Raw genomic sequence first — 27234 nt, 5'->3', positions numbered from 1 at the left:
GGAAAGGATACTCTGGAGCCTGGGGAGGGCAAAAAAAAAGCATGCAAAAAATGGTGGGGAGCGCCTGTAGTGCGCGCATGCGCACTGGGGGGGAGCGCATTGCATTATGGGTGCAGCATGCCCAAACACTACCCCCCTGCGCTCCTCCCACTTATGGCACGCGAGTCAAAAAAGGTTCGCCATCGCTGGCCTAAGCTAAATATTGCTACATGTTTAAAGTAGAGATCCGAGTAGACATATCCTACTTTCCCAGTTCGAACCATTCAAGGAGAGTCTGAAGAATAAAAGAGATCTGTCTGCTGGCAGCTACCATACAAAGAAAGAAGAAGAACTTGTACATTCTACTCTGTTTTCCTCTTTGTGAGTGAAATTTACAAGTAGTCCTCAACTTATAACCACAGTTAAGCCCAAAATTGCTAAAAGTTGCTAAAAGACACAGTTGTTAAGTAAATTTTGTCTCCTTTTATGACCTTTGCCACAGTGAATCACTGCAGTTATTAAATTGCCAACACCATTGTAAAGTGACTCTAGTTTGCAAGATCCAATCTGGGTCTGTCACTGGGACCAGAAATTTTATCTTCCGAGCTTTCGGACTCATGCTGGAGCCCATCCTCAGGGAGCTTCTCTGCATTCTGGGCTGTTCTTTATGTGATATAAATATGGTGATATTTATATGATATTTTTAGATGTGTATCATTTTAGAGGTAGATTGGTGTGTTAATAGCGGACTTAGAGAAGTTTCCTGATAGGCTCCAGCACGATTCCAAATGCTCAGAAGACAAAATCCTGCAACATTATCCCGGGAGACTTATATTCACCTTGATTCATGAATCTAGCTTCCCCATTGACTTTTGCTTGTCAGAAGGTCGCAAAATGTGATCACATGATCCCAGGACACTGCAACGGTCATAAATATGGACCAGCTGTCAAACGTCTGAATTTTGATCATGTGACCACAGGGATGCAACGGTCGGAGGTAGGAAAACAGGTCAAAAGTCACTTTTTTCAGTGCTGTTGTAACCCTGAACGGTCACTAAATGAACTGTTGTAAGTTGAGGACTACATATATAAGCGAGAAGATTGTATAACTGAACAGAGCAGTATTGACATTGCTAACGCAGATATAAAGGGCTTACCTTATTTGGCAATTGGTCCTGAATATTCTGGGCAGCTGTTGTAATTAGGCCTTCCCACGTTGGGAAGGTAAATCCCAATGATCGTCCTCTATGTGTCTGTCAGTGTCAGGCGTTGCTATTTACAAGCAAATGGAAAAAAAAAAACTATGGCAGTTCTAGTGACTACTGGATGGTGTGTTTTATTATGTCCAAACTAATTTGCCCTTGAGTAGCTCTGCAAGGACAGGACAAGGCACACACTTTCCATTTCTCTCTCTCTTCGTGCCTAAACTCAAAATATTTCTTAAATATTGCCTACACTTAATATAGTTTTGTTCTCTTGTTCTGTGTTATTGCAGACACTTGACTCTTACACTTTGAACATCTGTGTTTCAGAACCAAGATGGGAAGAAATAGCGGCAAGGCTATTTTGAATTAGAAAGGTAGAAGAAGATACAAATAGGCTAGGTATTTGATTGAAGTCATAGTACCAGGGTGCTCTTGCTACATCTAGCTAGTTAGCTTCTTTTGAAGTGTTGTGATGCCACACAAGAATCAATATGATAGTATTTCAGTTGTTGTTCTGATGTATATTTATAGGGCTGAAACTATTTTTTATATGTTGGCAGAAGAATTTTAGTATGCTTTAAAGTTATGTTATTAAAATACTGTGAAATATTATGAAAGCATAACCAGATTTGGCTTATCATAATTTACAAGAAAATTATTGTTCCTTCAACTTTTTATATATTTATTTTTACTTGGCTTCAATAATAAGGGTGGAGTATCTTGAAATCAGTCATTATAATCGGTTATTGTCTTAGGAATTTCAAAATTCTGAAACAGTACAGATCTTTAGAGTAAATTATATTGATTTCTTACAGTGCTTATTTTGGAGATTAAATATAGAACCTATTTATAAAATGAATTAAATACTCAGAATGAATTGAGAAATAAATATTAATAATGATTGTATTGATTTTGTATTAATACATTATCAAGTACTACTTATACATCTTTGGTATATTTTTATGCCATATTTTGCCCGGAAGTAATGTCACCTTGTCATTTTTTTAAAATTATATTTTATGTTTGACATCTGAACTTTTTTACTTGAAAAGACTTATGAATAAACATAGTTAAAGCCACAGAATGTTTGTGCTGAAATATTTGCTGAAGTTGAAATGCATACTCTTAACACATTGTATATATTTATTTATTTATTTATTTATTTATCTATCTATCTATCTATCTATCTATCTATCTATCTATCTATCTATCTATCTATCTATCTATCTATCTATCTATCTATCTATCTATCTATCTATTTAAACTTGTTAGTCGCCCCCTCTCCCCACAGGGACTCGGGGCGACGTACAAAAGCAACAATCAAAACAGTATCATATAGAGGACGTAAAAATGAATAAATAAATTTCAGTGCTTAGAAAAAGTTAAAACCCCAATAACATTAAAAATTTAAAAAACTAAAATTAACAGTTAAAAAATGACCAAGGGGTGGAGAAGCTGTAGAGTTATGCCAGGCCGGCTAGTCGAAAAAGGTAGGTCTTCAGTTTCATACGGAAGGAGCGGAGGTCGGTTGTTGTCCTAATGTCTGGGGGGAGGTCATTCCAAAGGGTAGGGCCCACCACAGAGAAGGCCCTACTCCTGGGCACCGCCCTCTGACATTCTCTGGAGGACGGCACCCGGAGGAGTCCCTCTCTGTATGAGCGAATGGGTCGCAGGGATGTATGGGGCAGGACACGATCCCGCAGATAACTAGACCCTGTGCCATGGAGCGCTTTGAAGATGGTGACTAACACCTTGAAGCGCACCCGGTAGGCCACAGGAAGCCAGTGCAGCTCGCGCTGGAGAGGTGTTATATGGGAGAACCTCGATCTCCCCATAATTACCCGCGCGGCTGCATTCTGGACCAACTGCAGTCTCCGGGTGCACCTCAAGGGGAGCCCCATGTAGAGAGCATTACAGTAGTCCAGGCGAGACGTCACCAGCGCGTGAGTGACTGTGCGCAAGGCCTCCCGGTCCAAAAGGGGTCGCAATTGGCGCACCAGGCGAACCTGGTGGAACGCCCCCCTCGCCACGGCTGCCACCTGATCTTCCATAGCCAGCCGGGCATCAAGGAGGACGCCCAAATTGCGCGCCCGTTCCACCGGGGCTAATTGCTCATCCCCGATGGCCAGCGATGGAATGTGCTGGTTGAACCGGGAAGCCGGAAGCCACAGCCATTCTGTCTTGGAGGGGTTGAGCCTGAGCCTGTTGTCACCCATCCAGACCCGTACGGCTTCCAGACACCGGGACATCACTTCGACGGCCTCGTTGGGGTGGTTTGGGGTGGAAATATACAGCTGAGTGTCATCAGCGTACAGATGCAGATATGTGATATGCATATATAGATTAGAGTTCTTGGCTTGTGAACATTTCAAAATATAAATTGCTTAGCAGCATAAATCCATTTGCTTGTGTTTATCAGGAATAAATAATTCCAAACCGATCTGACCTCCCGTTTTTGATATAACATCCAGTTTAGTTGACAAGGATAGTGAAGGAACATGGTATGTCTTAGAAAAGATATTACGAAGGACATTGCACCGTTTTTCATGATATTTTAGTAGAAAACTTTACTTGCAAGGCTAATTAGCAAGGCTAATTCCTTCTCATCTATGCTGACAAGACATTTTTGTATTTCCTCAAGGTCTATAGTTGAATCAATTGCCCACATTTTACTCCATTGACCTTTCTATGATAATTAGCATGTATAAGTAGTCCTTGAGTTACAACCCCATTTGGGACCAGAACTATCACTAAGCAATGCTGCCGTTAAGTGAACTGCATCTGATTTTATGACTTTTTTGTTGTACTCATTAAATGAACTACCATGGTCATTAAGTGAATTCCCTTAGGGGATTGTATAAAGATTTAGGAGACTGGTGGAATAGGAAGAATTCATAGGGTAGAAAAAAAAGATATGAATGTAGAAGAATTATACTGGTTAGCAGAACATTAAGTGTGCAAAAGGATCTGGTTTTCTTTGTATGTGTATTTGCAAAGATGTAACTAAGTATTTTTTCCTGCTAAAATATAAGTCGAGCTCCCAAATTGTTTATTGAAAGCTGAGTGGCTAAAGCTTACATCTTCTTTCTGTAAATCCTTTGATTTCATATACATTTCAACAGCAACTGTAATAACTCTAGCGTAGTACGGTTAGTAAATCTTTAGTAGATAATTTTAAAAAATCAAACATTTCTCAGAACAGATTTCAAGAATAATGAGTAAAATTATTCTTTATATTGCAAATATAAATTGAATGAACAGATTCCAAAATAATACCTTTGTATGCGATACATGTTAAAAGGAGGTAGAGCTTCAGTCATAGGGAATAAGGCAATGATTGTGCAACTAGTAAATATGATTTCCTTGGAAAATGGCTTGATGATTGACTTGACCTGACATGTCATAGTCATATTGTATTTACAAACCAATTTATGCTATTTTTTAAAATTAAAATTGCCGTAAATAAAACATTATCAGTGCTGGGGGGAAAAAATCACATTCTTTGAAATGCAGTATCATAGGCTCTAGCAAATGAAAGGTATTCACAATCCTGGTACGTCTCTGCAAATGTGAGTTGTGAAAATCATACATTTCTAGCATAAAGGCTTTTGCTAGAGTATTTTCCCTTTAATCAAAGCATAGATAGTCTAAGGATGAGTCAGAAAAGTATTCATTTTCCTTCCTTCCTTATCCATCCATCCATCCATCCATTCATCCATCCATCCATTCATCCATCCATCCATCCATCTATTATATTTTACGTTTTTTATATAATTTAGAGTGAATACTGTTAAAGTACTCCAGTTGTATTACTTAAATGTCATATGCAACATGTGTATCAACTTCGATCTTAACTTTATTATGAATTTAGCAATGTAGTTACCCTATACAAATGTATACACTAATGACCATTAGACGTTGATGTAAACATCAGTGTAAAATATACAACACTGTATTTATATAATGCATTAATGAAAACTATGTGAAAATTGGTTTGTTTTTGTTTTTTTTGAAATTTTTAAAATTGATTTTTACAAATATTTTGGGGAAAAGGGTACATAAGTGAGGGGAAAAATTTTGACAGCTACATCATACGGAAGGTGGTGCTCCCCCGGGATCTCATATCTCTCTCTTATTTTTGTATATATGAAAATATCATTATTACATACATATTAGCAGTAAAAAATTACTTCAAATTCTTTAACATCTTCAATCATTTACTTTGTATCACTTCTAACCATTTCATTGTATCAACAATTGCAATGTAGTTTCAGTTCATTTCTGTAACCTAAGTTTCATTGCTGCCTTGTCCCCCCTGTCTGCTGGTAGAGCCATGGCCTCTCCCCCTTTCATGTCTTGTGTACTGTCTCTTGTTCCGTCTAGAAGAGTCTTGTGTTTTTCCATGAAGCTTCCGCCTCCATCACTGTATTGATTCTCACTCTACCACCCTCCCAGAAAATCAACAACCCTTCTGGTATTAGCCATCTAAACCAGATATTTTTTTCATACAATTTTTTAGCTAAAGAGGAAAATTTTTCCCTCTTATCTCTTATTTTCTTTGGTATCTGTTTTAAAATGGTTATTTCTTTGTCCTTATATCTTAAAGGTTCCCCCCTTTGAACCCTTAGAATCTCATCTCTTGTAGTCTTTCTAAAGAATTTAACATGAACTTCCCTTGGAACATTGTGTGTTCTAGCATATGCTGAGTTAATTCTATATATCAGATCAATATCTCACCCTAGCTGTTGTTTATCTCTTTTAATATAGTCTGCTAACATTGTTATCATAGTCTCCCTCAAATCTTCACCCTCCGTTTCAGGTATATTTTGAAATCTAAGAAAGAAAGACATCCTTTCAAATTCCATTTTTTCCATGTAGTTTTCAATTCCAATATTTTCTTTTTGTAGTGCCTTCATCTCTTCTCTCACCCCACAGCACTCTCCTCCAGAACGTCTATCTTTTGTCTATTTTGCGAAGTTTGTTGTTGATTTTCTCTGAGTTGTTCATTTAAGTCTGCCAACTGCTTTTTAATTTCATCCTGTCCCTTTATGATCATCTGGAACATTTGTTGAAACATTTCTTGAGACAGCTGATCCCCCTCAAAAGCTTTAGGTTGTAAAAAAGAAGATAATTGTGTTTGTTGGTGAACAGGGCTTGAGACAGAAGATGTTGGTGCCGAAGCCGGTTTAGGAGGGAGGCTTCTTAGCAGGCATTACGAAACACAGAGAAAGTTATAAGTCTAGGCAAAAAGATGGCGTCTGTAGAAATGCACCGTCAGGCGAGATCACAAGCAGGCAAAATCCAATGTGGGATATTAATATTTCAATACAACTCCACGCCAGTTGAGATCAATTTTTTCCAGTCCAAGGAAGAATATACAAAGAGATGCCTCTAGGATTCACTGGGGTATGATAATTCCAACCCAGAAAATTTTTTAAGAGAGACATTTCATTTATAGCGGCAATAGAAAAGGGGGAGGAAACACCATTTTGGCTCAGCCCTCCCAGGGGATCAGAGAACAACAGTTCAAAAGGTTTCCATATATAGTTTATAAAGTCAGCTCACGTTCTTTCTTTCGCAATTGATCTAGAAAGTCATTGTCCCATTGCTTGAAAGAAGTGAATATCAAAAGAGTTTTTTTCCCAATTCTCTCTCTCTCCTCCGAGAGAGAGATCGTATAAAGCCGCTTTTCCGAGGGGGGGGGGGAAACCCCTCTCCAATCTTTACACTTTTCCAAGATCGAAGAGTCTTAAGAAAGCTGCTAATCCTTATTTACTTATTTGTTCAGAAAAGAAGAGACCCCGGGGGAACTCCCCCCCACCGCATTTCAGCTGTTGCCTTCACGTGTAGAGTTTCTTCCGATCCCCTCAGGACGAAGGCACGAGCACGCACCCCCTATGCCTCCCGGCACCTAGGGCAATACCAGGCAGCCCCCCTGCGGCCGCCGCCGCTCCAGGGGGCTCCAGCAAGCAGCCCCCTTGTCAGGGCGCCCCTACAAGGCACCCTGTGCCCCCCCTAAATCAGGGGGAGCCCACCAAGATGGTGAACGGCGGATGACATGTCCGTCGTCATCAGAAACCGGAAGCAGAATGTGAAAATTGGTTTGTTGAGGATTTTTTTCAGAAATACACAATATGCCCGTGATGACAAACCTATGGCATGCGTGACAGAGGTGGCACATAGAGCCCTCTCTGCTGGCACGCACACCTGTCACCCCATGTCAGATCTCCATGGCATTTCTTTTGTAAATTTCTTATTTCCCTGAATACAATGAAACAGAAGCTCACGAAAGAAAAAGATCTTACCTCTTGGCGTGCTGCCGGTGTTGGGATGCCCCGTTGGCCAGCTAGTCTTTGGGTCTCTGCTGCGCATGTCTGTGTTCACGCACACGTTCACCTTTCAGCTTGGGCATAAGCATGTGCGCAATTTGGGCACCCGGTGCCTAAAATGTTCACCATCACTGCAATATGCCAATTGAATGAAATGCACATGTTGGGAAAAATGAAAAACTGATACAACCAAAATAAAATAATTCCTTAGGAGCTAAAATGTTTGCTATATCTGTCAATAAAGTGTTATAGTCAATATTCATTTCTGTATCACTTCAGTATTTAAACATATACATTGAGAGATAGATAAATAGATATATAAGATAAAGGTAATGGTTCCCCTCGCACATATGTGCTAGTTGTTCCCAACTCTAGGGGTGCTCATCTCCGTTTCAAAGCCAAAGAGCCAGCGCTGTTCTGAAGATGTCTCCATGGTATTGTGGCCAGCATGACTAAACGCCAAAGGCACATGGAACGCTGTTACTTTCTCACCAAAGGTGGTTCCTATTTTTCTATTTGCATTTTTACATGCTTCGAACTGCTAGGTTGGCAGAAGCTGGGTAGTCCTCGGTTATGATCATTTGACTTTTCAAAGTTATTACGGTGCTGAATAAAAGCATTTACAACCACTGGTCACAGGACCATAACAGCCTGCAATCATATGATCAAAATTTGGGCGCTTGGCAACCAATAGGTGTTTACGATGCAACATCCAAGGCTCAAATGATTACCATCTGTGACCTTCTTAGGGAGTTTTGAACAAGCAAAGTCAATGGAAGCCAGATTGATTTAACGACCATGGCAAAAAAGTCATAAAATCAGATGGAACTCACATAATAACTGCATCACTTAGCAATGAAAGTTCTCATCTTTATTCAGGTTATAAGTCAATGTATAGTTAAAAACCTCGGTGGATTGCTTTGGGGATGTCAAATATTCTGAGTAATGTAATTAGAGTTTAATAGAGTAAATATCTAGCAATAATCAAAATAGGTAATAACTTGATAGTAGTGGTAAATTATGCTTTCTGGTAGGTGATTGGTTATTCATTGAAACTGTGATATAATTCCAGAAATACTTTGGTTTGTTGCTCCAGGAGTTGAGAAGGCATTTCTAAATAATACACTTTCTATGGTTTTGCAATCTGCTTCATGTTCAGAGCCATGAACATGGGTCATTGTAAAAAGAACCAAAGTGAAACTATGTAAAAAGCTCTATCTTGTCCTGAGCTAACCCATTGGTATGATGGGTGTGGTTGGAATAAAGTGAATTTTCCCGATCAGTTATAATATGAATTCATGCCAATTATGACTGATGAAAATCAGCCAGAAGAAGCTGAGATAATTGTCCAACACGTCAACACATTCCTTCAAAGGTTCCTCAGAAAAAGAACACTCTCTATTCATTCTTTGGCTAGTTGCCGACAAAGTCTTCCTGCTTTCCTATATATAAAAAAAGACAGAGAGAATTACTCCTGTAAATTATATAATACAAGATTATATTTATATCTTGTGGGTGACTGCCTGGAGTATTACAGGTGTACTTTGATGATTCTTCATTAAATACAGAATTTAACACATTAATATAATAAATGTTTTTAATATTCTTAATCTTGGGATCTTGCAAAAGCAGACAGTTGTTAAACAATAATTATAATTTCTGCTATTTGTACTCACATTGCGCCCCCTTGTGAACCACCTGAAACTCATAATTTCCTGCTGGCTTCCCCACTGACTTTGGTTGGTGGAAGCCATCAGGAAGTTAGAATGAGGTACTCACTTAATGACTCACAATTCTGGCTTAACAACAGCAACAGGGCTGCAGGGATTTCCATTGCTAAGCAATGTAGTCATATAGCATCACACTTTATGAACACAACATAAATTTAGCAGCAACATTCAAGTCCCAGTTCTTGTAACTTAGAACTACCTGTATTTGGATTTCTGGTGGACTTACTCCACTCCGCCAATGTGGAGCTAATGACTGTGGCAAAAACCTCTGGACAAGAAGTGGATGAGAGTCTTCTGCAGTTTGAGTGCTGGGAAATGAAGGGATTAGCTATCAGTTTAAAACATTCCTGAGTGAATTTAGCTTCAGTGATGAACAAGAGAAAAATTACCATAAGTTTAGAAGCTTAAAGCTTAGAATTTTGAAATAAAGAGTAAAAGCTAAATAAGATTCTGTTACATGAAACGTATAAATGAATTAAGGGTTCAGTTAAATTTGGTTTATTAGAATAAATAAAATAAATATTGGCTCTTATACTATAAAAAGTGGATTTGGGTGCAAAAAAATAAACCAGATTTATTTGGCTATTTTAGGTTATTGTAAATCAGAAAAAAACAAGTGACGTTATGATTTTAGAAACTAAACGCTAGAGGGGACTAAAGATTCCAAGTAGAAAGGGGGGGATACAAGTCTGCTTTTCGTGTCACTTAGTCCTGAGACTTAAAAAATGACACAAAACATCATGACATTGGAATATTAATGGATAATAATGTTACTGACGGAATGACAGATGTGGGTGGAATTTTGTCTGACAAGACAGAGAAAGTACTGAAAGTGGAACTATAAATGACAGGGCAAGGCAATTATTTGAAATAGGATTCTTTATTGGATATATAAAAAAAATTGGATGAAATTTAAAAATTAAAGGGGAAATGCAAGTGACTAACCAAGAGAATAACCTAGAACAGAGTTTCCCAATCTTTCCAGATTTGTGGACCAATCGGAGGAGGGAGAGGGGATGGTTCTGAAAATGGGGCACACATGCCCATGCTCACCCGCTGCTCACACAAGTGGGGATTTGCACATGCGCTCACCCACCACTTCCGTGGCCTGATTGCAAACAGCTCAAGGCCTGGTAACGGGCTGTATCCCTGGGGATTGGGGACCTATAAAATGTTTTCATATTGGGTCTACAAAAAAGAATGGTTAAAACCTGAAGTCAGTGTGTGATGAGATGAAGAATAATTGAAGGGAAATTAAATCCCCTGACAATACATGGATAGACTAAATATTAACATTATTAAAAATAAAAGGAAGAAATATAGAGTTGGTTTAGTTGATCAAAGTTCAGCCTTTTTTTTTTGTAAAGTTCTGGTAGCCTTCTACAGACTTTATGCTGACACCAGAATTGAAAATTTGATGTTTTATGGATTTGCTTATAGATAAGGGATGGGGCATGGGATAAAGAGATTATCTGTTTGTAACTGTAGAGGGGATTAAGATTTATTAATTTCAAGTTTGGTAGTTACTTCATTACATATTTCTTTCCATTTCTATTTCTTGAATTCTTATTCTTTCTTTCTTTGTTCTATTTTCTTTAAGTTTATTTTGTATGAGTTTTTCCTATTCCAATCAAAACACATTCATCCACATTTAGCGCATGTGGAGATTTGGGGATGCTTCCTAATAGAGGATCAGGAAAAAATATTCATTTCATTAATATGTCATTAACAATTTGTGTGGTTAAGAATATTAAGGTTGCTGTTAAAAAAAATCAAGCTTTAGGTAGTGTGTGCCATACCATGTGCACTAATCGAACAGGTGGTAAAGAAGGAGAACCCACAATGCACACAATGCAATGGCTTCCTCCCGGCATGCGCACACAACCTCCCTCCCCCGACGCATGCATGGAGCCCTCACTGAAGCCTCTGGACTTCCAGTAGGCCTATTGCCTGGGGATGGCAAAAAACGGCCAAACAGGCCTACCAGAAGTTTCTTCTGGAAGGCCGAAAATCAGTTGGCCAGCACGCGCATGCTGTCACAGGGCAACGCCTCGTGCCCACAGATATGGCTCCACACGTGGCACGTGTGCCATAGGTTCGCCATCATGGGTCTGTATACTAATGCACAAAGTATGAGGAATAAACAGGGTGAACTAGAAATCCAAGTACATGAGGGCACATATGATATTATTGCCATTATGGAAACTTGGTGGGATGAAATCCATGAATGGAATATATAGTTAAAGGGATGTAAGTTGTTGAAAAGAAAAAGACCAAATAAAAAAAGGGGTGGAGTTGCACTATATACTAGAAATAACCATATCTCTACATAAATATAGCAGAACAATAATGAAAACCATCTGGAATGCATTTGGGTCAATACAAAAGATTGGGGGAAAAGAATGACATTGCCAAAGGTATATACTACAGGCTACCTAACCAATGGAAATAGACGAACTTTTTCCAAGTCAGTTAACTAAGGTATGCAGGAAAGACACCACAATATTAATGGACGATTCTTAACTACCTTGACATCACTCTGCACCTTGTGGAAAATCAAACAGATTGCTGACAAACCTAGCAGACAACTTTGTTTCCCAAAAGGTAAAGAAGGCAACTAGAGGGTCAGCCATATTGGACTTAATTCTCATTAACAGAGATGAAATGATAGAAGGTGTTGAAGTTACAGGAACTCTGGGGGATGGGGGATGATCATACAGTATTGGAATTCAACATTATGCAAGCACAAGCAATAGAACAAACTCAAGTCTTCGACTTTTAAGAGAGCTGATTTTAATAAAGAGAGCTTGGAAAGAATTCCATGAATGAGAATCCTCAAGGGGAAAACAACCCAAGACGTTTGGGCTAGATTGTTTGGGCCTCCCAAGAGAAGATTAATAGCAACTACTTCTATATTGTCACCAAATTAATTTTATGGATGCTGCAATGTAACCATCTAGAGGGTAATTTTAGAGCATTTTTACCTTTTTTGTATGGTACACCATAATATACACAGTGCTGCTAATGAAATGAAAACCTTCAAAATGTAATTGGTTTACAAAAGTTTATTAATTAGTTGTACATGTCAAAACCTTTTCAAGGTTTAATTCTTTGTCTAGCATATTGTGCTACAGCAATTGAAGACTGTATGGTATTTATAATCATCCTAGCTAAATATAATTAAGTACTCCTTGACAATGTTCTATAGTTGAGCTAAGTGCATTTTGTTTATAAAGCCTTAGGGACTATACCTGAATTTCAAGAGAGAAGTTTAAGTAATAACTAAACGAATCTGATTTTTAGAATAGCTTTAAAGACATGGTGAGATGCATTTCCCCCCGTAAAGTCACTCTGTATTACTATTTTTCTTCTAAGTATTATTAAGCAGTGGTACCGTGTTTCCCCGAAAATAAGACATGCCCTGCTAATAAGCCCTTTTCAGAGCATGTGCCATAATACGCCCTCCCCTGAAAATAAGCCTGCCCCCAACTATTTAAGCGCATGTGCAACCGGTCCCCGCCATTACCACTGTACCACCTACCGGGGCAAAAAGAGGGCTCGCCGCAAAAACAGTGGCAGGCGAAGCAAAGTGCTTCCACTTCGCACCCTTCCCTCCCATGCAAAAAGAGCCCACCACAAAAACAGCAGCAGGTGAAGCAAAGGGCTTCCACCCCTGCCCTTCCCTCCCGCTCAAAAAGAGCCTGCCGCAAAAACAGCGGCAGGCCAGCAATGTGATCACCCCCTCCCGGCTGTTCCTTCTCATGCAAAAAAATACCGCCCACCCCAATGATAAAGGCAGCCTGCCTGGTTCCCTTCCTCGTGTTCCTCGCCATTGTGCTCAGGGAAGCGGCTGGTGAAAAAAAAACCTTCTCGCAAGTTCAATCAAACATCTTGAAATCGCGAGAAGTTTTTTTTTTTTACCAGGGGCTTCCCTGAATACAATGGCGAGGAACGCGACGGAGCTGGAAAGGTAAGAGGCATGCCTCGCAGCCCAACACCGGCCACCTTGCCTCAATGGTAAAGGCAGCCTGCCTGGTTCCCTTCCCTGCTGTCCCTTTAACAAGGGGTGGCAGGTGGGGAGGGAGAAGCGAGGTGCACCTCCTACCTTTCCAGCTCCATTGCGTTCTTCGCCCTTTCACCCATTGAATCCCCTTGTAAAAAAAAACTCATGAGTTCAACTCATGAGGTTTTTTTTACAAGGGGATTCAATGGACGAAAGGGCGAGGAATGCGACGAAGCTGGAAAGGTAAGAGGCGCGCCTCGCAGCCCAACACCGCCCACCTCGCCCCAATGGTAAAGGCAGCCTGCCTGGTTCCCTTCCCCGCCATCCCTTTAGCGAAGGGTGGTAGGTGTGGGGGGAGAAGCGAGACGCATGTCCTCGCTTCTCCCCCACCACTTGCCACCCCTCGTTAAAGGGATGGCAGGGAAGGGAACCAGACAGGCTGCCTTTACCATTGGGGCGAGGTGGGCGGTGTTGGGCCGCAAGGTGTGCCTCTTACCTTTCCAGCTCCATCACATTCCTCGCCATTGTGTTCAGGGAAGCCCCTGGTAAAAAAACACAACCTTCTCGCGATTTCAAGATGTTTGACAACTTGCGAGAAGGTTTTTTTTTTACCAGCCGATTCTCTGAGCACAATGGCGAGGAACGCGACGGAGCTGGAAAGGTAAAAGGTGCGCCTCGCTTCTCACCTGCCCCAGAAATAAGCCCTCCCCTATAATAAGCCCAAGGCCATATTTCGTGGGGCAAAAGAAAATAAGACCCTGTCTTATTTTCGGGGAAACATGGTAATAAATACTTTGATTAAAAAAGTGCTAAAGTTTTTTCCCCTTAATAAACCACATGGAGGAAAATTTTATTTAAAAGGAAAAAATTAAAACTGAAGAGGTCAGTTCAGTATTTTAGTATTAGTGCTTTTGAATGTTTTTTGTTGTCATATAGGATTCTGTATCTACCCAAATCCAGTTCCATAATGGATTGGAGAAAATGGTTTGTATTTCTTTCTGATAAGTTCTGTACACTCATCCTGGGTAGATATCTATCTATATCTGCAGTGCATTCAGAAAGCATTCAGACTCCTTTCACTTTTATCGATTTTGTTATGCTGTTGCCTGGTCTACATTTGTTGAAATTCATTTTTTTCTTACTAATCTACATATCCCATAATGACAAAGTGAAAACAGAATTTAAAAAATGCATGTACATTTATTAAAAAGAAAAAAACTGAAATATCACATTGGCACTGTACATCTATCTATAGCTATACATCTCTATATCCCTATATCTATATAATCTATATCTATATATCTATATTGTGTGTGTGTGTAAGACAGTATTTTTCTATGATGTTCCATTTCTTACTGAGCAGCCTCCCTTAATTCTCTCTTGATATTTACCATTCAGATAGCTTGAAAAATGAAATTTTTTGTAGGGCCTTTGAATGTTAATTGTCACCATATTAAAATAGTAGTTGTTCTTTATTGAGCTGTTGTAATTTTGTTTCTGTACATTATTTGTAGACAAACTACCTTGTATATCGTAAATGTTCTAATTGCTATATCCTAAAAATGTTCCAATGTCCTATATCCTAAAAATCCTAATTTCTTCTTTACTCTTCCTTGTCTTTTTATTTTTATAATTTTAACTGTTTAAATTGGTTTTAATGATTGAATTAGGTATTTGTTAGCTTGTGTTTTGGTTGTGTACACTGACCAAAGTAAAATGCACATCAAATGGACAGCTATATAAATTCAATAAATAAAATAAACAATGTAAACCACTGTTTCAAATATTTTAACTTAAAAATGTGCAATGAAATTTTCAATGCAATCTGTTTTAGTTAGACAAAATACAGGGGCTATGTCTCCAAAGGCATAGTTATTCTATTAATAATCTTCCTATTGTTATATGCTTCAAAATTTATTCATATATCTGATTCAGATAAGATTCAGTATAACTAGCCTTATTCTTATCAAATGACAAAGAATTACAAAGACATATTATTGCAAAAATATAAAGCACATTTGGTTGTTTAATTCAGTGCATCATTATTTTTAAGTGGAAACGTTTAGCATGCAGACTTTACTGTGGAAAATGTGGGCTGTTTCTAAACATTTTTCCCCACTGCCCCGCTAGGCATGGAAAATAGATATTTCTTCTTCCTTTCCGTTAGAACAGCTACCGAGAAACCATCTTCCTTTTTCTAGAATTGTCTTCAAGATTGCTGCAATCATTGTCACCATAAAGGAGATCATTTTTTGCTTTCTTTTCTTTCCCAGCCAGTCTATTAAGATAGCTGACTTCCCATTTGTTTAAGTAAGGTAGGAATAATTTTAAAAAAAAAAAAACGGAGAAAGATCTCTTAGATTTTCTTAGAGCTAAGGCTCACCAGTGAGGTGAACCTTTTGAGCTCTGTATGTCAAATATGTGAAAAATGTCTAACTTGACTCTGCTGGCTTTGTACTCTCGTCCCCAAACAAAAGAAAAAACCATTCTTTGCATATTCATTTCTTTAAAACAATGCGCTCCAATCATGTGTGATTCTATACATTATATAACGAAATGTCAAATAATTACAAAAATGAAATGTGAGAAAATCAAACTCATGTTCTATGTTCTCTACTTCCTCTGAAAATCACATGAGAACAGGGCATACTTTTGAGAATAGCTGTTGTTGAATGTTGGTGAACACTGGCATGTCACCCAAACATCATGTATTGGGGGGAAGGGGAGTGTATCATAGGTGTGCAATCACTGGCCTAGACATTGCTACTCTGTTTCCCCAAAAATAACACCTGCCCGGATAATTGGGCCAATCAGGCTTTTGAGCGCATGCACTAAAATAAGCTCTCCCCTGAAAATAAACCCTCTCCGAAAATATTGGGACTGTATATGAATATCTCATTGCATGGTAAGAACAGGTTAACGTAATACAAAAAAAATCATTATTTTTAATTGATCATATCTACACATTATAGGAAGAGAGTTGTTTTAGTCTATGATGGCAAAAATCCAGAGGAATCCGAGGAATAAAAGGAATAAAAGACCCCTTTTATTTATTTATTAGATTTTTATTCCACCTTCCAGGTAACAAGTTTATGCAGTTGTTAGTTAGAAAAAAATTGCTGGACTCCCAGTTTTCAGATCACATCTAATGCATAGGTGCATTAGATGTGATCCTGTGAGCTGGAAATGTTGTATTAATAAGTGTAAAGATGTCCTCAGACAGGCAGAAAGTCAGGTAGCTGTACAGAATTGCATTTGAAAAATCTATACAATTTTTTAAAAAATATTATTTTACCTACCTTTATAGTAAGAGACCTGAAAATATAATATACCATAAAGTATAACACACCATAGATATAGATAGTTATTTATATCATTTTAGCTTTTGGTGCACCACTGTAACATTTCTGGCTTACATTTTAGATTCATATATAATTCCTTTGGAACTTTACCTAGAGAGTCCCATTGTATTTTGATGATCTTTCAATCTCATTCTGGAGAATGTGATCAAATATAAATTGAAAATCAATGTTTTTGAAGAGGCGAGGCAGGAATGTCTCCCTTGGTTTAAATTAGTTTATGTGTTATACTGGGTCAGTGGTGTAAGTAATAACAACCACAGGGTTTTTTCCCCCCTAACCTTTTTTGAGGAACATTTTGCTTAAGTTAGTTACACATTGCTCCACAAACATCAGGTTAGACTTTACGGTTTGTTTAGCTCTGAAGTGATGAGAGGGTTGGAGGATTGGAGGAAGGTTTAGTAAAGGGAACTTTGGAATGTAAATACATGTAGGACTTGTCTGCTTTGTTTAGCACCTCCTTAAACTAAGACAGAAAAATCGAATCAATAGCAGCGTGGTGAAATACCTACATGTTTGAGTTAAAATTTGTGGATGTTTGAAATCCTATTTGGATCCTTTTCCCAGATCTCGGGGCATTCATATTCTCTCAGCAGGAAACTTCATGGAGATGCACTTTTGAGTAGAAAGTCTTTGGCGGTGCCTTTTTCTTAACTTGTGCCTTTTCTTCTTTTGAAGAAAGTAATGGCTTAAGTCTGACTGAAGAACAATCTCTCTCTTTCTCTCTCTCTCTTTTTCTTTTTTTGTATGTTCCTATAAGACTTTACTTATGGTTCATGGGTTTTTACCCGCCATCTATGTTGAGAGTACTTTAGATTTTAAACAGTATATCCTACTGCAGATACACAGAATTAAAGACATAATGACATATTGCTCAAAGAACACAAAAGCTGACAAATTATAAAGCAAAAAGTTAAAATGTACCATAAGGTGTTTTTTTTAATAGAAAAAATACATTTTTGCAACTTAAATTGATTTGAAATACATAGAAAAAGAAGTAATTATCAATGAGTCTAAATAGTAATATTAGCCTTAGTATTTGTCATTAAGAGATATTAGGTAACAGCATTATGCCCTTCAAGGTCTGTATAAGTTAAAAATGAAGAACCGGATATATAAATTTAATGTGCAATAATGATCCTGAATAAGTGTCCAGTAACTGGCATTTCCTTTTGTCCCTGAGCAACCCATATAATGGGAAGACATTAGCCTTTACAAATGATTAGGCATTGGTCTAAAGCAAATGCAAGCCTCTTAACTTCTTTCTGCTCATTTGTTTTTGTTGGACATTTTGATTTGCCATTTGATTTGCCTAATTTTAATTTACAAAGGAAAAGCTGATTTCCTTTCACTGTGTTACTTTCATACCAGAGATAGGAAAGAACAGATATTTATTTGCAGGACTTCAGGTTTATCTGATATATCATGTCGCTGATACAAAATTTAAGAATATTTGTCAAAACAATTGAATAATTTGATAAAAGACCCTCTATAGTCTGCCTTTCAAACTTCTTATCGTACTCTTTTCTATACCTTTTAGTAAAAAAAAACCTTTGGTATAAATATTCATGATATACAGAATGAGAATATTGTATTTAAAATAGTCTTATTTGATAATGTTTGAAACATTATGTTTCTTGGGTATATAAAAGTATAATTTTAGAGGCACATCTTTTTTTGTGTTTTTGATTTACAGTAAATTATAAAATTAACTGATGGTTGGATATAGTGAATTAGTGAAAAAGGCATTAGTGAAGATTTGTCTTCGATTTTATGTTTAAATGAAAATGTCTTCTTATTGTTCTGATATCTCTTCACCATGAGTCATATTAAAAATAAAATTTCCATTAAAAATTGATGATAAAACATTTTATTTCACTGAACAAAATAAACAATTTGGTTTGAAGCAGCAGCAAAACAACTGTTAATTATGGCCTGAACTGAAGTATCTGATCTGTGATTTTAGGGATAAACCCATGTAGTATTGACTTTTACTATAACATGGATGAGAAATAGTTTTTAACCAATAGCAAAGTTTTTGTATCATCCAGAAATTAATGCTCTGATCAGGAATGACTATATACCGTGTTTTTATGCTTTGCAATCTAGTTTTATGCATGTTAACAGGTTATTGATACAAGGAAGCTTTGAAACAAATCAGGACTCTGGAGAATCTCCAGGGATAGAAGATTCTCATCTTCTACATGTGAATTTTAAAAAATGAGGGTACTAATTTGGCTACATAAGAGCCATTAAACTCATTACACAGTAGCCGTGGGTGTATTGGCACTTTCAGGCTAGCACAAAGTTCTTTTTTCAGGTTTCTACAACCTTGCAGATAAGCTGCAACTTCTTTAAGAATTGGAGAGTCAACTCTGTAAGGCAGAGGCAGACTGATCACTTTACTAACCTCTTTTGTAGCTTCCAGAGAAAGTAACTTGTACTTTAATTTTTCAGCAATACTAATAACAATTGATGACAGCCTCAGTTCGTCAAGCATGCACAAAATTATTACCCCTGTTTGATAGTGAAATAATCTTTACCATGCATTTTCCATCCTGTAAATCCATAGTGGATTTAGATGAATGTAAGCACTTCTCAAGGAATTGGAGCATTTTCAACATAAAGAAAATGGGATTTTCTCATGGGCTCGAAGTGACTCAGGAATGAGCTTAGTTTGATAGCATTTTAACTAACTGTATTCATAAAATAAAGAACACAGAACAAATAATGCACTTTCATTGGTAATCAGTTTTTCATAGAGTCTTAATTAACAATAAGTATTGGCAATATGAAATGACATTTCAAGCAAAAAAATCAAATAGTTTATAATAATAATAATAATAAGTTTGAATTTATTAGCCGCTCCCTTTCCAAGTAGGACTCGGGGCGGCGTACAATGGGGCATATAAAACACAGAAAATATATAAAACACATAAGCGTACATACAGAACATACATACAGATACACAAACACGGACTCGGAGGAGGTAAACAATTTACATCATATAGACAGTTAAAAGACCCGCATTAAAATACCCCAATTGTAAAAACCCGATATAAAATTAAGATTTAACGTTTAAAATACAATTTAAAAACAGTTAGGAGGAATAAGAATAATTACGATTGAGCCAGGCCAGATAATTGAAAGAGGTGGGTCTTCAGCTGTACACGGAAGGAGCGGAGATCGGAAGTAATCCTGATGTCACGGGGGAGGTCATTCCACAGGGCTGGGCCCACCACAGAGAAGGCTCTGCTCCTGGGTGTCGCCCCCCGGCACTGTTTGGCGGACGGCACCCGGAGAAGTCCCTCTCTGTGTGAGCGAATTGGTCGTAGGGATGTGTGGGGCAGGATGCGATCCTGCATATAACTAGGCCCTGTGCCATGAAGCGCTTTAAAGATCATAATCAAAACCTTGAAACGCACTCGGTAGACCACAGGAAGCCAGTGCAGCTCGCGCAGGAGAGGTGTTACAGGGGAGTACCTAGTCCTCCCCATAATCACCCGCGCGGCCGCGTTCTGGACCAACTGTAGTCTCCGAGTGCATCTCAAGGGAAGCCCCATGTAGAGAGCATTGCAGTAATCCAGGCGAGACGTCACTAGCGCATGGGTGACTGTGCGTAGGGCATCCCGGTCCAATAAGGGGCGCAATTGGCGCATCAGGCGGACCTGATGGAACGCCCCCCTTGCCACGGCTGTTACATGGTTATCCATGGACAGCCGGGCATCCAGGAGGACGCCCAAATTGCGCACCTGTTCCATGGGGGCTAGTTGGACGCCCCCGATGGCCAGAGATGGAAACACCTGGTTGAACCGGGAGGCCGGAAGCCACAGCCACTCCGTCTTGGAAGGGTTGAGTTTTAGTCGGTTGCCATCCATCCAGACCCGTACGGCCTCCAGACACCGACATTAGAATTGAATTATTCACATTTGTACTTTAGAAATAGAATCGGCAAGAAAATGCATTGTCCTGTATTCAAGCTATATTAGCTGATTACAAGGGCCAGGTTTTAGAGGCTGATCAACAAGTATAATATATGCATCAGCAAAAATCAATTATCTAGAAAGGCAGTTACCAAAACAAATTATAGTTCAAAGTATAAGGAAAGTTAGTGTTGACACTGATTCTCCAGAGTAGATCTGCATCTTGATTTTGACTTGGGCATGGACCATGCCCATGTTTTTTGTATGAAAAGCTCTGAATAGATTTGAGTCAGAACTTTTCATTCAGAAAACATCATGGTCCATACTCAAGTCAAAATCAGGATGCAGTTCAACTCTGGAGGATCTCCTGGCTCTTGATTAGATGAGTATCATTTGGGACCATTAGATGAGTTTCATTTGGCACCATCATGGCACCATTTCTCCAAGGCTTCCTCTGCCTTACCATTATTTGACTTTCAACCTGCCATTGTTTTCATAAACTTGAGGGCATACCACTTTACCAGGTCATTAAGAACAAAGAATTGGGTGGGAATTGGTTCTGCCAAGAGTTCTGCAGTGGGATTTCACTGAGCAAGAATCTCATCCCACTGCTTCTCTTATATAAATGTATAGATGAGGATTGTTCCAGGCAGTTCATGACATATGCAAACTGTTTGTATAGCCTGTTGTTATGAAATTTACAACTGCTGGCAATGATAAGCATTATGCAGTTTTATTCTAAGCTGCTTGAAGAATATTTCACAATTTTTGTCTATGCAGTAAAGAATTTTTGAGACAGCAGAGAAAATGCAGAATGCTTTCCAACAATTATATTTACTTTTTGTGACATCCAACCTATAAGGAAATATGAACTCTTAACAAGATTACCACAGTTTGCCAAAATGAAAAAGAATCTTTTTAAATTTAAAAATGAATATTGTTTTCGACAACCATGAGTGCTAACTGAAGTTAACCTTTATGTATCCATGAAAGTAGACTTTTGTCCGCTAAATCTTACAGTATGATTTTTTTTAAAAGACGGCCACATTAACATTTCAACACTTTTTGAAGGGAGGTATTTTACCATTTGTCTTGATTTTTTTAAATAATTTGATTTAATTTAGCGAATGTATAGGTAGCATAGAGTCAAGTTTAGCAAAATACTCTACTTGTATTACTCATTAGATTTTCCAGCTTTCTAATCACCATTACAATACAATAATACAATACAATACAATAGTAGAGTTGGAAGGGACCTTGGAGGTCTTCTAGTCCAACCCCCTGCCTAGGCAGGAAGCCCTATACCGTTTCAGACAAATAGCTATCCAACATCTTCTTAAAGACTTCTCAATTATTATTTGGATTCACTATCCTACAATTATAAATACATTTGTACACTAAGCATAACATTTGTCAGGATCCCTAAGACTTAATTAGTAATTTAACGTATTCTCTTAAAACACTTTTGATAAAATCTTTCTTACAACTGTGACATAACGTGTTGATTGGCACTTTTTGATAATATTGCGTAGGTATCCATTTTGTTGGAAAATGTTGTACAGGCAGTCTATTTTCCTACTCTGGTGTGCTGGGTTGCTGCAGTACATTTTTTCTCATCTAAATAATGTTCTTACACATCTCCTTTTGTGGGAAGTTGGGTTGTTAACTGTGGTAATAGAGCACTTGGTTGTTTTTTTGGGATGTATTTTGATAGACTTGCATTTCCAATTTGTCCTTGTTTCCCCTGGTGAGGCACTTATCCAGGAAAGCTAGTTTGGTGTTGTTTTCTTCTTCCCTTATGAATTTATATCTTTGAAGATGTTGATTGTTTCATGTATCTTCTCTAAAGTTGTTCCTTTTTTATTATGACAAAAATGTCATCTACATTCTGGATGGCATTTACATTTCCGGATCCATACGTTTGTATGTGCGGGGGTGCTGTCTCTGTTCTGAGTCTTGAGAATAGTGATCTCATGGGTGGTTCCTCTATCTGGGTTTTTTGTTGTTGTTGTTTATTTATGATAATTTATTTTAAAAATACATATTTTAAAATATGTAATATTTCAAAATATGTAATAATTAAAGCTGTCTTTCTATATTAGTGGAGCTATCAATCCATATTACTTGAAATATTCTACAAGCAAGGAAAATATTCTACCAATAAGAACAATGTAGTCATGTGTCTCATTCTTTTATGTGCTTCTGCAAATGCTTGGAACAGATTAATTATTCATGATGCTTTTCTGCATTCTAAACCTTCTACCTCTTGTTTGCCATTCTCTAATGACTGGCAGAATGGAGAAAAGCTGAACTCCTTAGGGCATAAAGTAATAGCTTTGAATCCTTACATAAGGCTGCTGTATTAGTTGCCACTCAGGTTTTTCAGAAAACATCTAGTTCCTGCTTGAGTTTCAGAATAACTTAATAAAAAGCCCTCAAAATTGTTTTTTTGCATTAATGCACCTGCTTATACTTAATTTCAATGATGTGATAGCTCTATTTTTTATTTTATTCTTCCTTAAGTTGTGTCACTTTCCCCGGTATTGCTCAGTTGTTTTCAAATGTTGTATAATTAGAAATATATTCCATGGCATTGGTTAAATACAAAATTGTACCTTCTTAATATAATGCAATTTCAAGAAATAAAACTTGTAACATACACTATATTTGCCAAAAGTATTTGCTCACCGATCCAAATAATCAGAATCAGGTGTTCTGATCACTTCCATGGCCACAGGCGTATAAAATCAAGTACCTAGGCATGCAGACTGTTTTTACAAACATTTGTGAAAGAATGGGTCGCTCTCAGGAGCTCAGTGAATTCCAGCGTGGAACTGTGATAGGATGCCACCTGTGCAACAAATCCAGTCGTGAAATTTCCTCGCTCCTAAATTTTCCACAGTCAACTGTGAGCTGTATTATAAGAACGTGGAAGTGTTTGGGAATGACAGCAACTCAGCCACGAAGTGGTAGGCCACGTAAACTCATCCAACATCAGTGTGTGATCTCACAAATGCGCTTCTGGAAGAATGTCAAAAATCCCCATAAATACACTCCTGAACCTTGTGGACAGCCTTCCCAGAAGAGTTGAAGCTGTTATAGCTGCAAAGGGTGGGTTGACATCATATTGAACCCTATGAATTAGGAATGGGATGTCACTTACAGTAAGTTCATATGCGAGTAAAGGCAGGTGAGCGAATACTTTTGGCAATATAGTGTAGAAAGCATTCAATCAGCTAACATATTACAGATGTGAATAACAATTTTAATAAGTTTTTATCTTTCCTTGGGGGAGTTTTCCATTGTTTGGGCATCATACAAAAAGATCCCTCATTGGATATTAATGTATTGACAGTCTGGTACTCCTACATAAATAAAGGTCCATAATGTTTAAGAACTCATCCATCATCTGCCCCTGATACTACTGATACTAGTATATTATTTCTTCTCAGTTATTTTGAACTGTACTTATAATGCTGTTATGTTCCTGCCATCGGAAACACATAGCTACCAAAGTAAATTCTACCAGAAAATGTCATTAAAGGTGTAGTAGAAAATTAACTCTGTATAGTCCATCTCTCTCTCTTTCTCTTTCTCTCTCTCTTTTAGCCTTTCTTCCTGTTTAAACAGTTTTTCCATCTACAAATCCTGCTTGAACATTGAAGAAGATTCAGATCTTCATAAAAGGTCGGTGGGCAGGCAATTACGACTTTCTCCTATTGGCTAGATTCTTTGTCAATTGTTCTCCATTTATAATTTTCCTTCAAACCATATTTAGCATGACACAATTTACCTGCCTTTATAAATGGTGCATGATTTACCATAAATACTGTTTCCATATGATAAACCACACAGATTCAAGAAATGTTTTAAAGGGAATTCATAACGTCCACTAATTTGCTCTATTCAGGTTGGCCTACTCTGCACAGTTAATAAATTAACTAACTTAAGGTGCTAGAATAGCTTTAATCCCTTGTGATAATAGTAATTTCAGACCTGAAAACACTCTGAAGAAGAGAAAAATCCATCTAGGAATCACTTATTGACATGTTCGTGCCTTTAAGCATAGTTGAAATGTTTGCAAGTGGTTTGCCCATGCCTGCTTCCATCTCAGTTAAGATTTCTGTCTTGGAACCATTGGCAATTCAATACAATTAAATGTATATCACCTGATGTTGCAGCACTATTAGTTTGATCTCTAGGCTAGAGTGATCACTGTAGTGAGGAGTCATTATAAAAAAAGCAGTATTTCCAGATTGGAATGAATGACTAATAAAGTGACTGGGTAAGCTGAAAGAGCAGCTGTCTCATGACAACTGCAACAGGTAATATCATTGATTGAGTCATTGACACAAAGTTTTGTAAATAAAGGTGTCATGCTCCCGCTAGGTTGATAAAAAGAGGTGAGAATGCCTAACGGTTTACCCTACTTCTCTTTGCTTCAAAGAAATTACTGATAAAAAGTGAGTTCAAGCAGGTAATTTATCCTTAGCTTTAAATTGTGCTGCACGAAGGGCACAGTGTCCCCTGGATATTTTAGGAAAATAATTCTTTAGGAAAAGAATCTCCACCCAGCATAGCAATTTAGAAAGTTGAAGTCCTAAAACATCTGGAAGAGATGTTGGAAAAAGTGATGTACTATGATAATTGTACAACATGATAATTTATCTCAGTATCTCATTTTATTTCCATATATAGGAATCCTTTCTGACTTTTTTCCTGTTTTTGCAATAGACATTAGATTAACATAGTGATAATCTTCATGAATCAATACTGTTGCACCTCCTATTTAAATGAAGAAAATACACACACACACACCGAGTGTGTGTGTATTAATTCAATGCTTAATGGAATGTCTTAGTACTTGGACAATCATTAATTTAAAACATTGTTATTACTTTGCCCATTGTGTAACTCTTTGCTCAGTGGCCTTCCCATGAAAAAGTTTGTCTTGTTACGAAATATTAAGTTTTCCACAAATATTTAAAAATATTTTTTCAAAATAGGTTTATTTGAGGATATTACATCAGTATGGTCACCAGAAAGCAACATTCCTACATGACAACCCAATGTTATTGTGTACACTATCTGCATTATACTATCATCTTCCAAAGTCAACAGTAAACTGTATGAATTAAATAACTATCTACTATTGCCACTTGGAGGATTTCATATTTCTGTCAAGGTGGTTTAATGTTTCAAGCTATTTTTCTCTTTCCACTAGAAAGCATGAAATTCCATGAAATTGTTGTAAGAAACCATATTTTTAAACTTGAAATAAAAGTTTTTGATACTTGTTTTTATGAGGCCTTGGAGAATAGTGTGCAGAGATGGAGCAGTTATTTTGAAATATGTATTATTTTTCCAAAGTTTGCAGACTTTTTCCTGGAAATTAAAAAACAGAATGTTGAAAAGAAAAAAGCACCTTTTGAATGATTTGAGTACAAGAAAATTTGTATTCAAATCAGGTTTTGACACAATAAACTAATACAACTCAGCTTCTAAAATGTTTGATAGTGTAATTTTGTGTGAATGACTTCCCATACACATGTACTCACATGTATTCTTGATGTAGATGTGAACTGGGATGTCTTCACCAATTTTTGAATGTAGCTAGGCATATGGCATGACACAAACTATAACTAAATATGTCAGTAATAGATTATAAATTAATGTGTGTGTTGATAATCTATATTACCTCTTTAGTGGTACTATGATATTTGTCAATTGGTTCTGGGAGGTGGGACCAGTACCAAAAATGATAAATACCAAATATTTTCCCCCATAGGGAATAATTTAAATAAAATCAATGCATTCCCAAACTAAAGATAATCCACATTTAAAGCAATATGTAAAAAGATAGGGTTACTTTACATGAGAAATAAAGCTAAAAATTAATAAATATTTAGATTAAATAAAATAAAAACATCACTTTATCTGTACTGGTGAGAACAAAAGTGCAAAAATAGACAAAATGAATAGACACAGAAGATAAGACTGTAAAGGGTTGTGCACAGGGCAAGAACTACCCTGTTACTAATGTGTGACCCTTTGTTTCGGCTAGAAAGGGTAGCGAATCACGAGGCAACCGGCACCAACTAGTTGTACCTTGTGCATCGAGTACCAAACAAACAATGAGTACTAGGACAAATTTTCTCGTCAAAATGCATCAAGTACCAAATTCGATGAGTTTCAAAAGCAGTCTAGTACTGAGATGTTTTCATCCATCTTGTACAGCAAGACTTGGCAGTATTTCAAGCATCAACTTGTAAATAGATTCTGATGTTGGGAACAGCATATCCAATTTATTGGATGAAAAATGACTTTTCCCCAATGTTCTTATTAATGTCACAAGGCTTCTCACTGTCATGTAAATCTTTCTGTAATAATTAATGTGAACTTTCTGACTTAGGACAATATTTTTGTCACTTTATATTGTGAAATATCCGGAGGCATAAAGACTTATGAACTGGATATGAGACAGAATTTTCAATACTACCTGGGCAGGGGTTAATATGTACAACGATTGTACATGTAATTGTAGAGAAGGATAGGAAGTGGAAGAATGGAAACTTGTAAACAATTCAAGTTGATGGCAACTTGCATTACTTATGTATGCAGAATAATGCCTAGTAGAGATCTATGTTAAACAGTAGAGACATTCTTCTATTATTATGGGCTTATTATCCACATTAGTTTAATTTCT

General features: G+C 37.5%; 1 protein-coding gene across 6 annotated transcripts in view; it reads left to right on the top strand.

Moving 5' to 3' along the window:
- Nucleotides 1-27234, top strand: part of ARL15 (ARF like GTPase 15) — a 160780-nt gene that overhangs the window by 107934 nt on the left and 25612 nt on the right. Inside the window, exon 6 of one of the 6 annotated variants that reach the window (XM_081945815.1) lies at nt 24138-24215. The exons of the other annotated variants lie outside the window; for them this stretch is intronic. Coding sequence (XP_081801941.1) covers nt 24138-24191 — 54 coding nt within the window. The 3' untranslated portion in view covers nt 24192-24215. The remainder of the gene's footprint in view (nt 1-24137; nt 24216-27234) is intronic. 6 annotated transcript variants of the gene reach the window in all.

The sequence above is a fragment of the Natrix helvetica genome (assembly GCF_964273705.1).
Source record: "Natrix helvetica genome assembly, chromosome: 2".
Taxonomy (NCBI): Eukaryota; Metazoa; Chordata; class Lepidosauria; order Squamata; family Natricidae; genus Natrix; species Natrix helvetica.
Note: the sequence above shows the minus strand (reverse complement) of the source record. Positions and strands in the feature narration are given on the sequence as shown.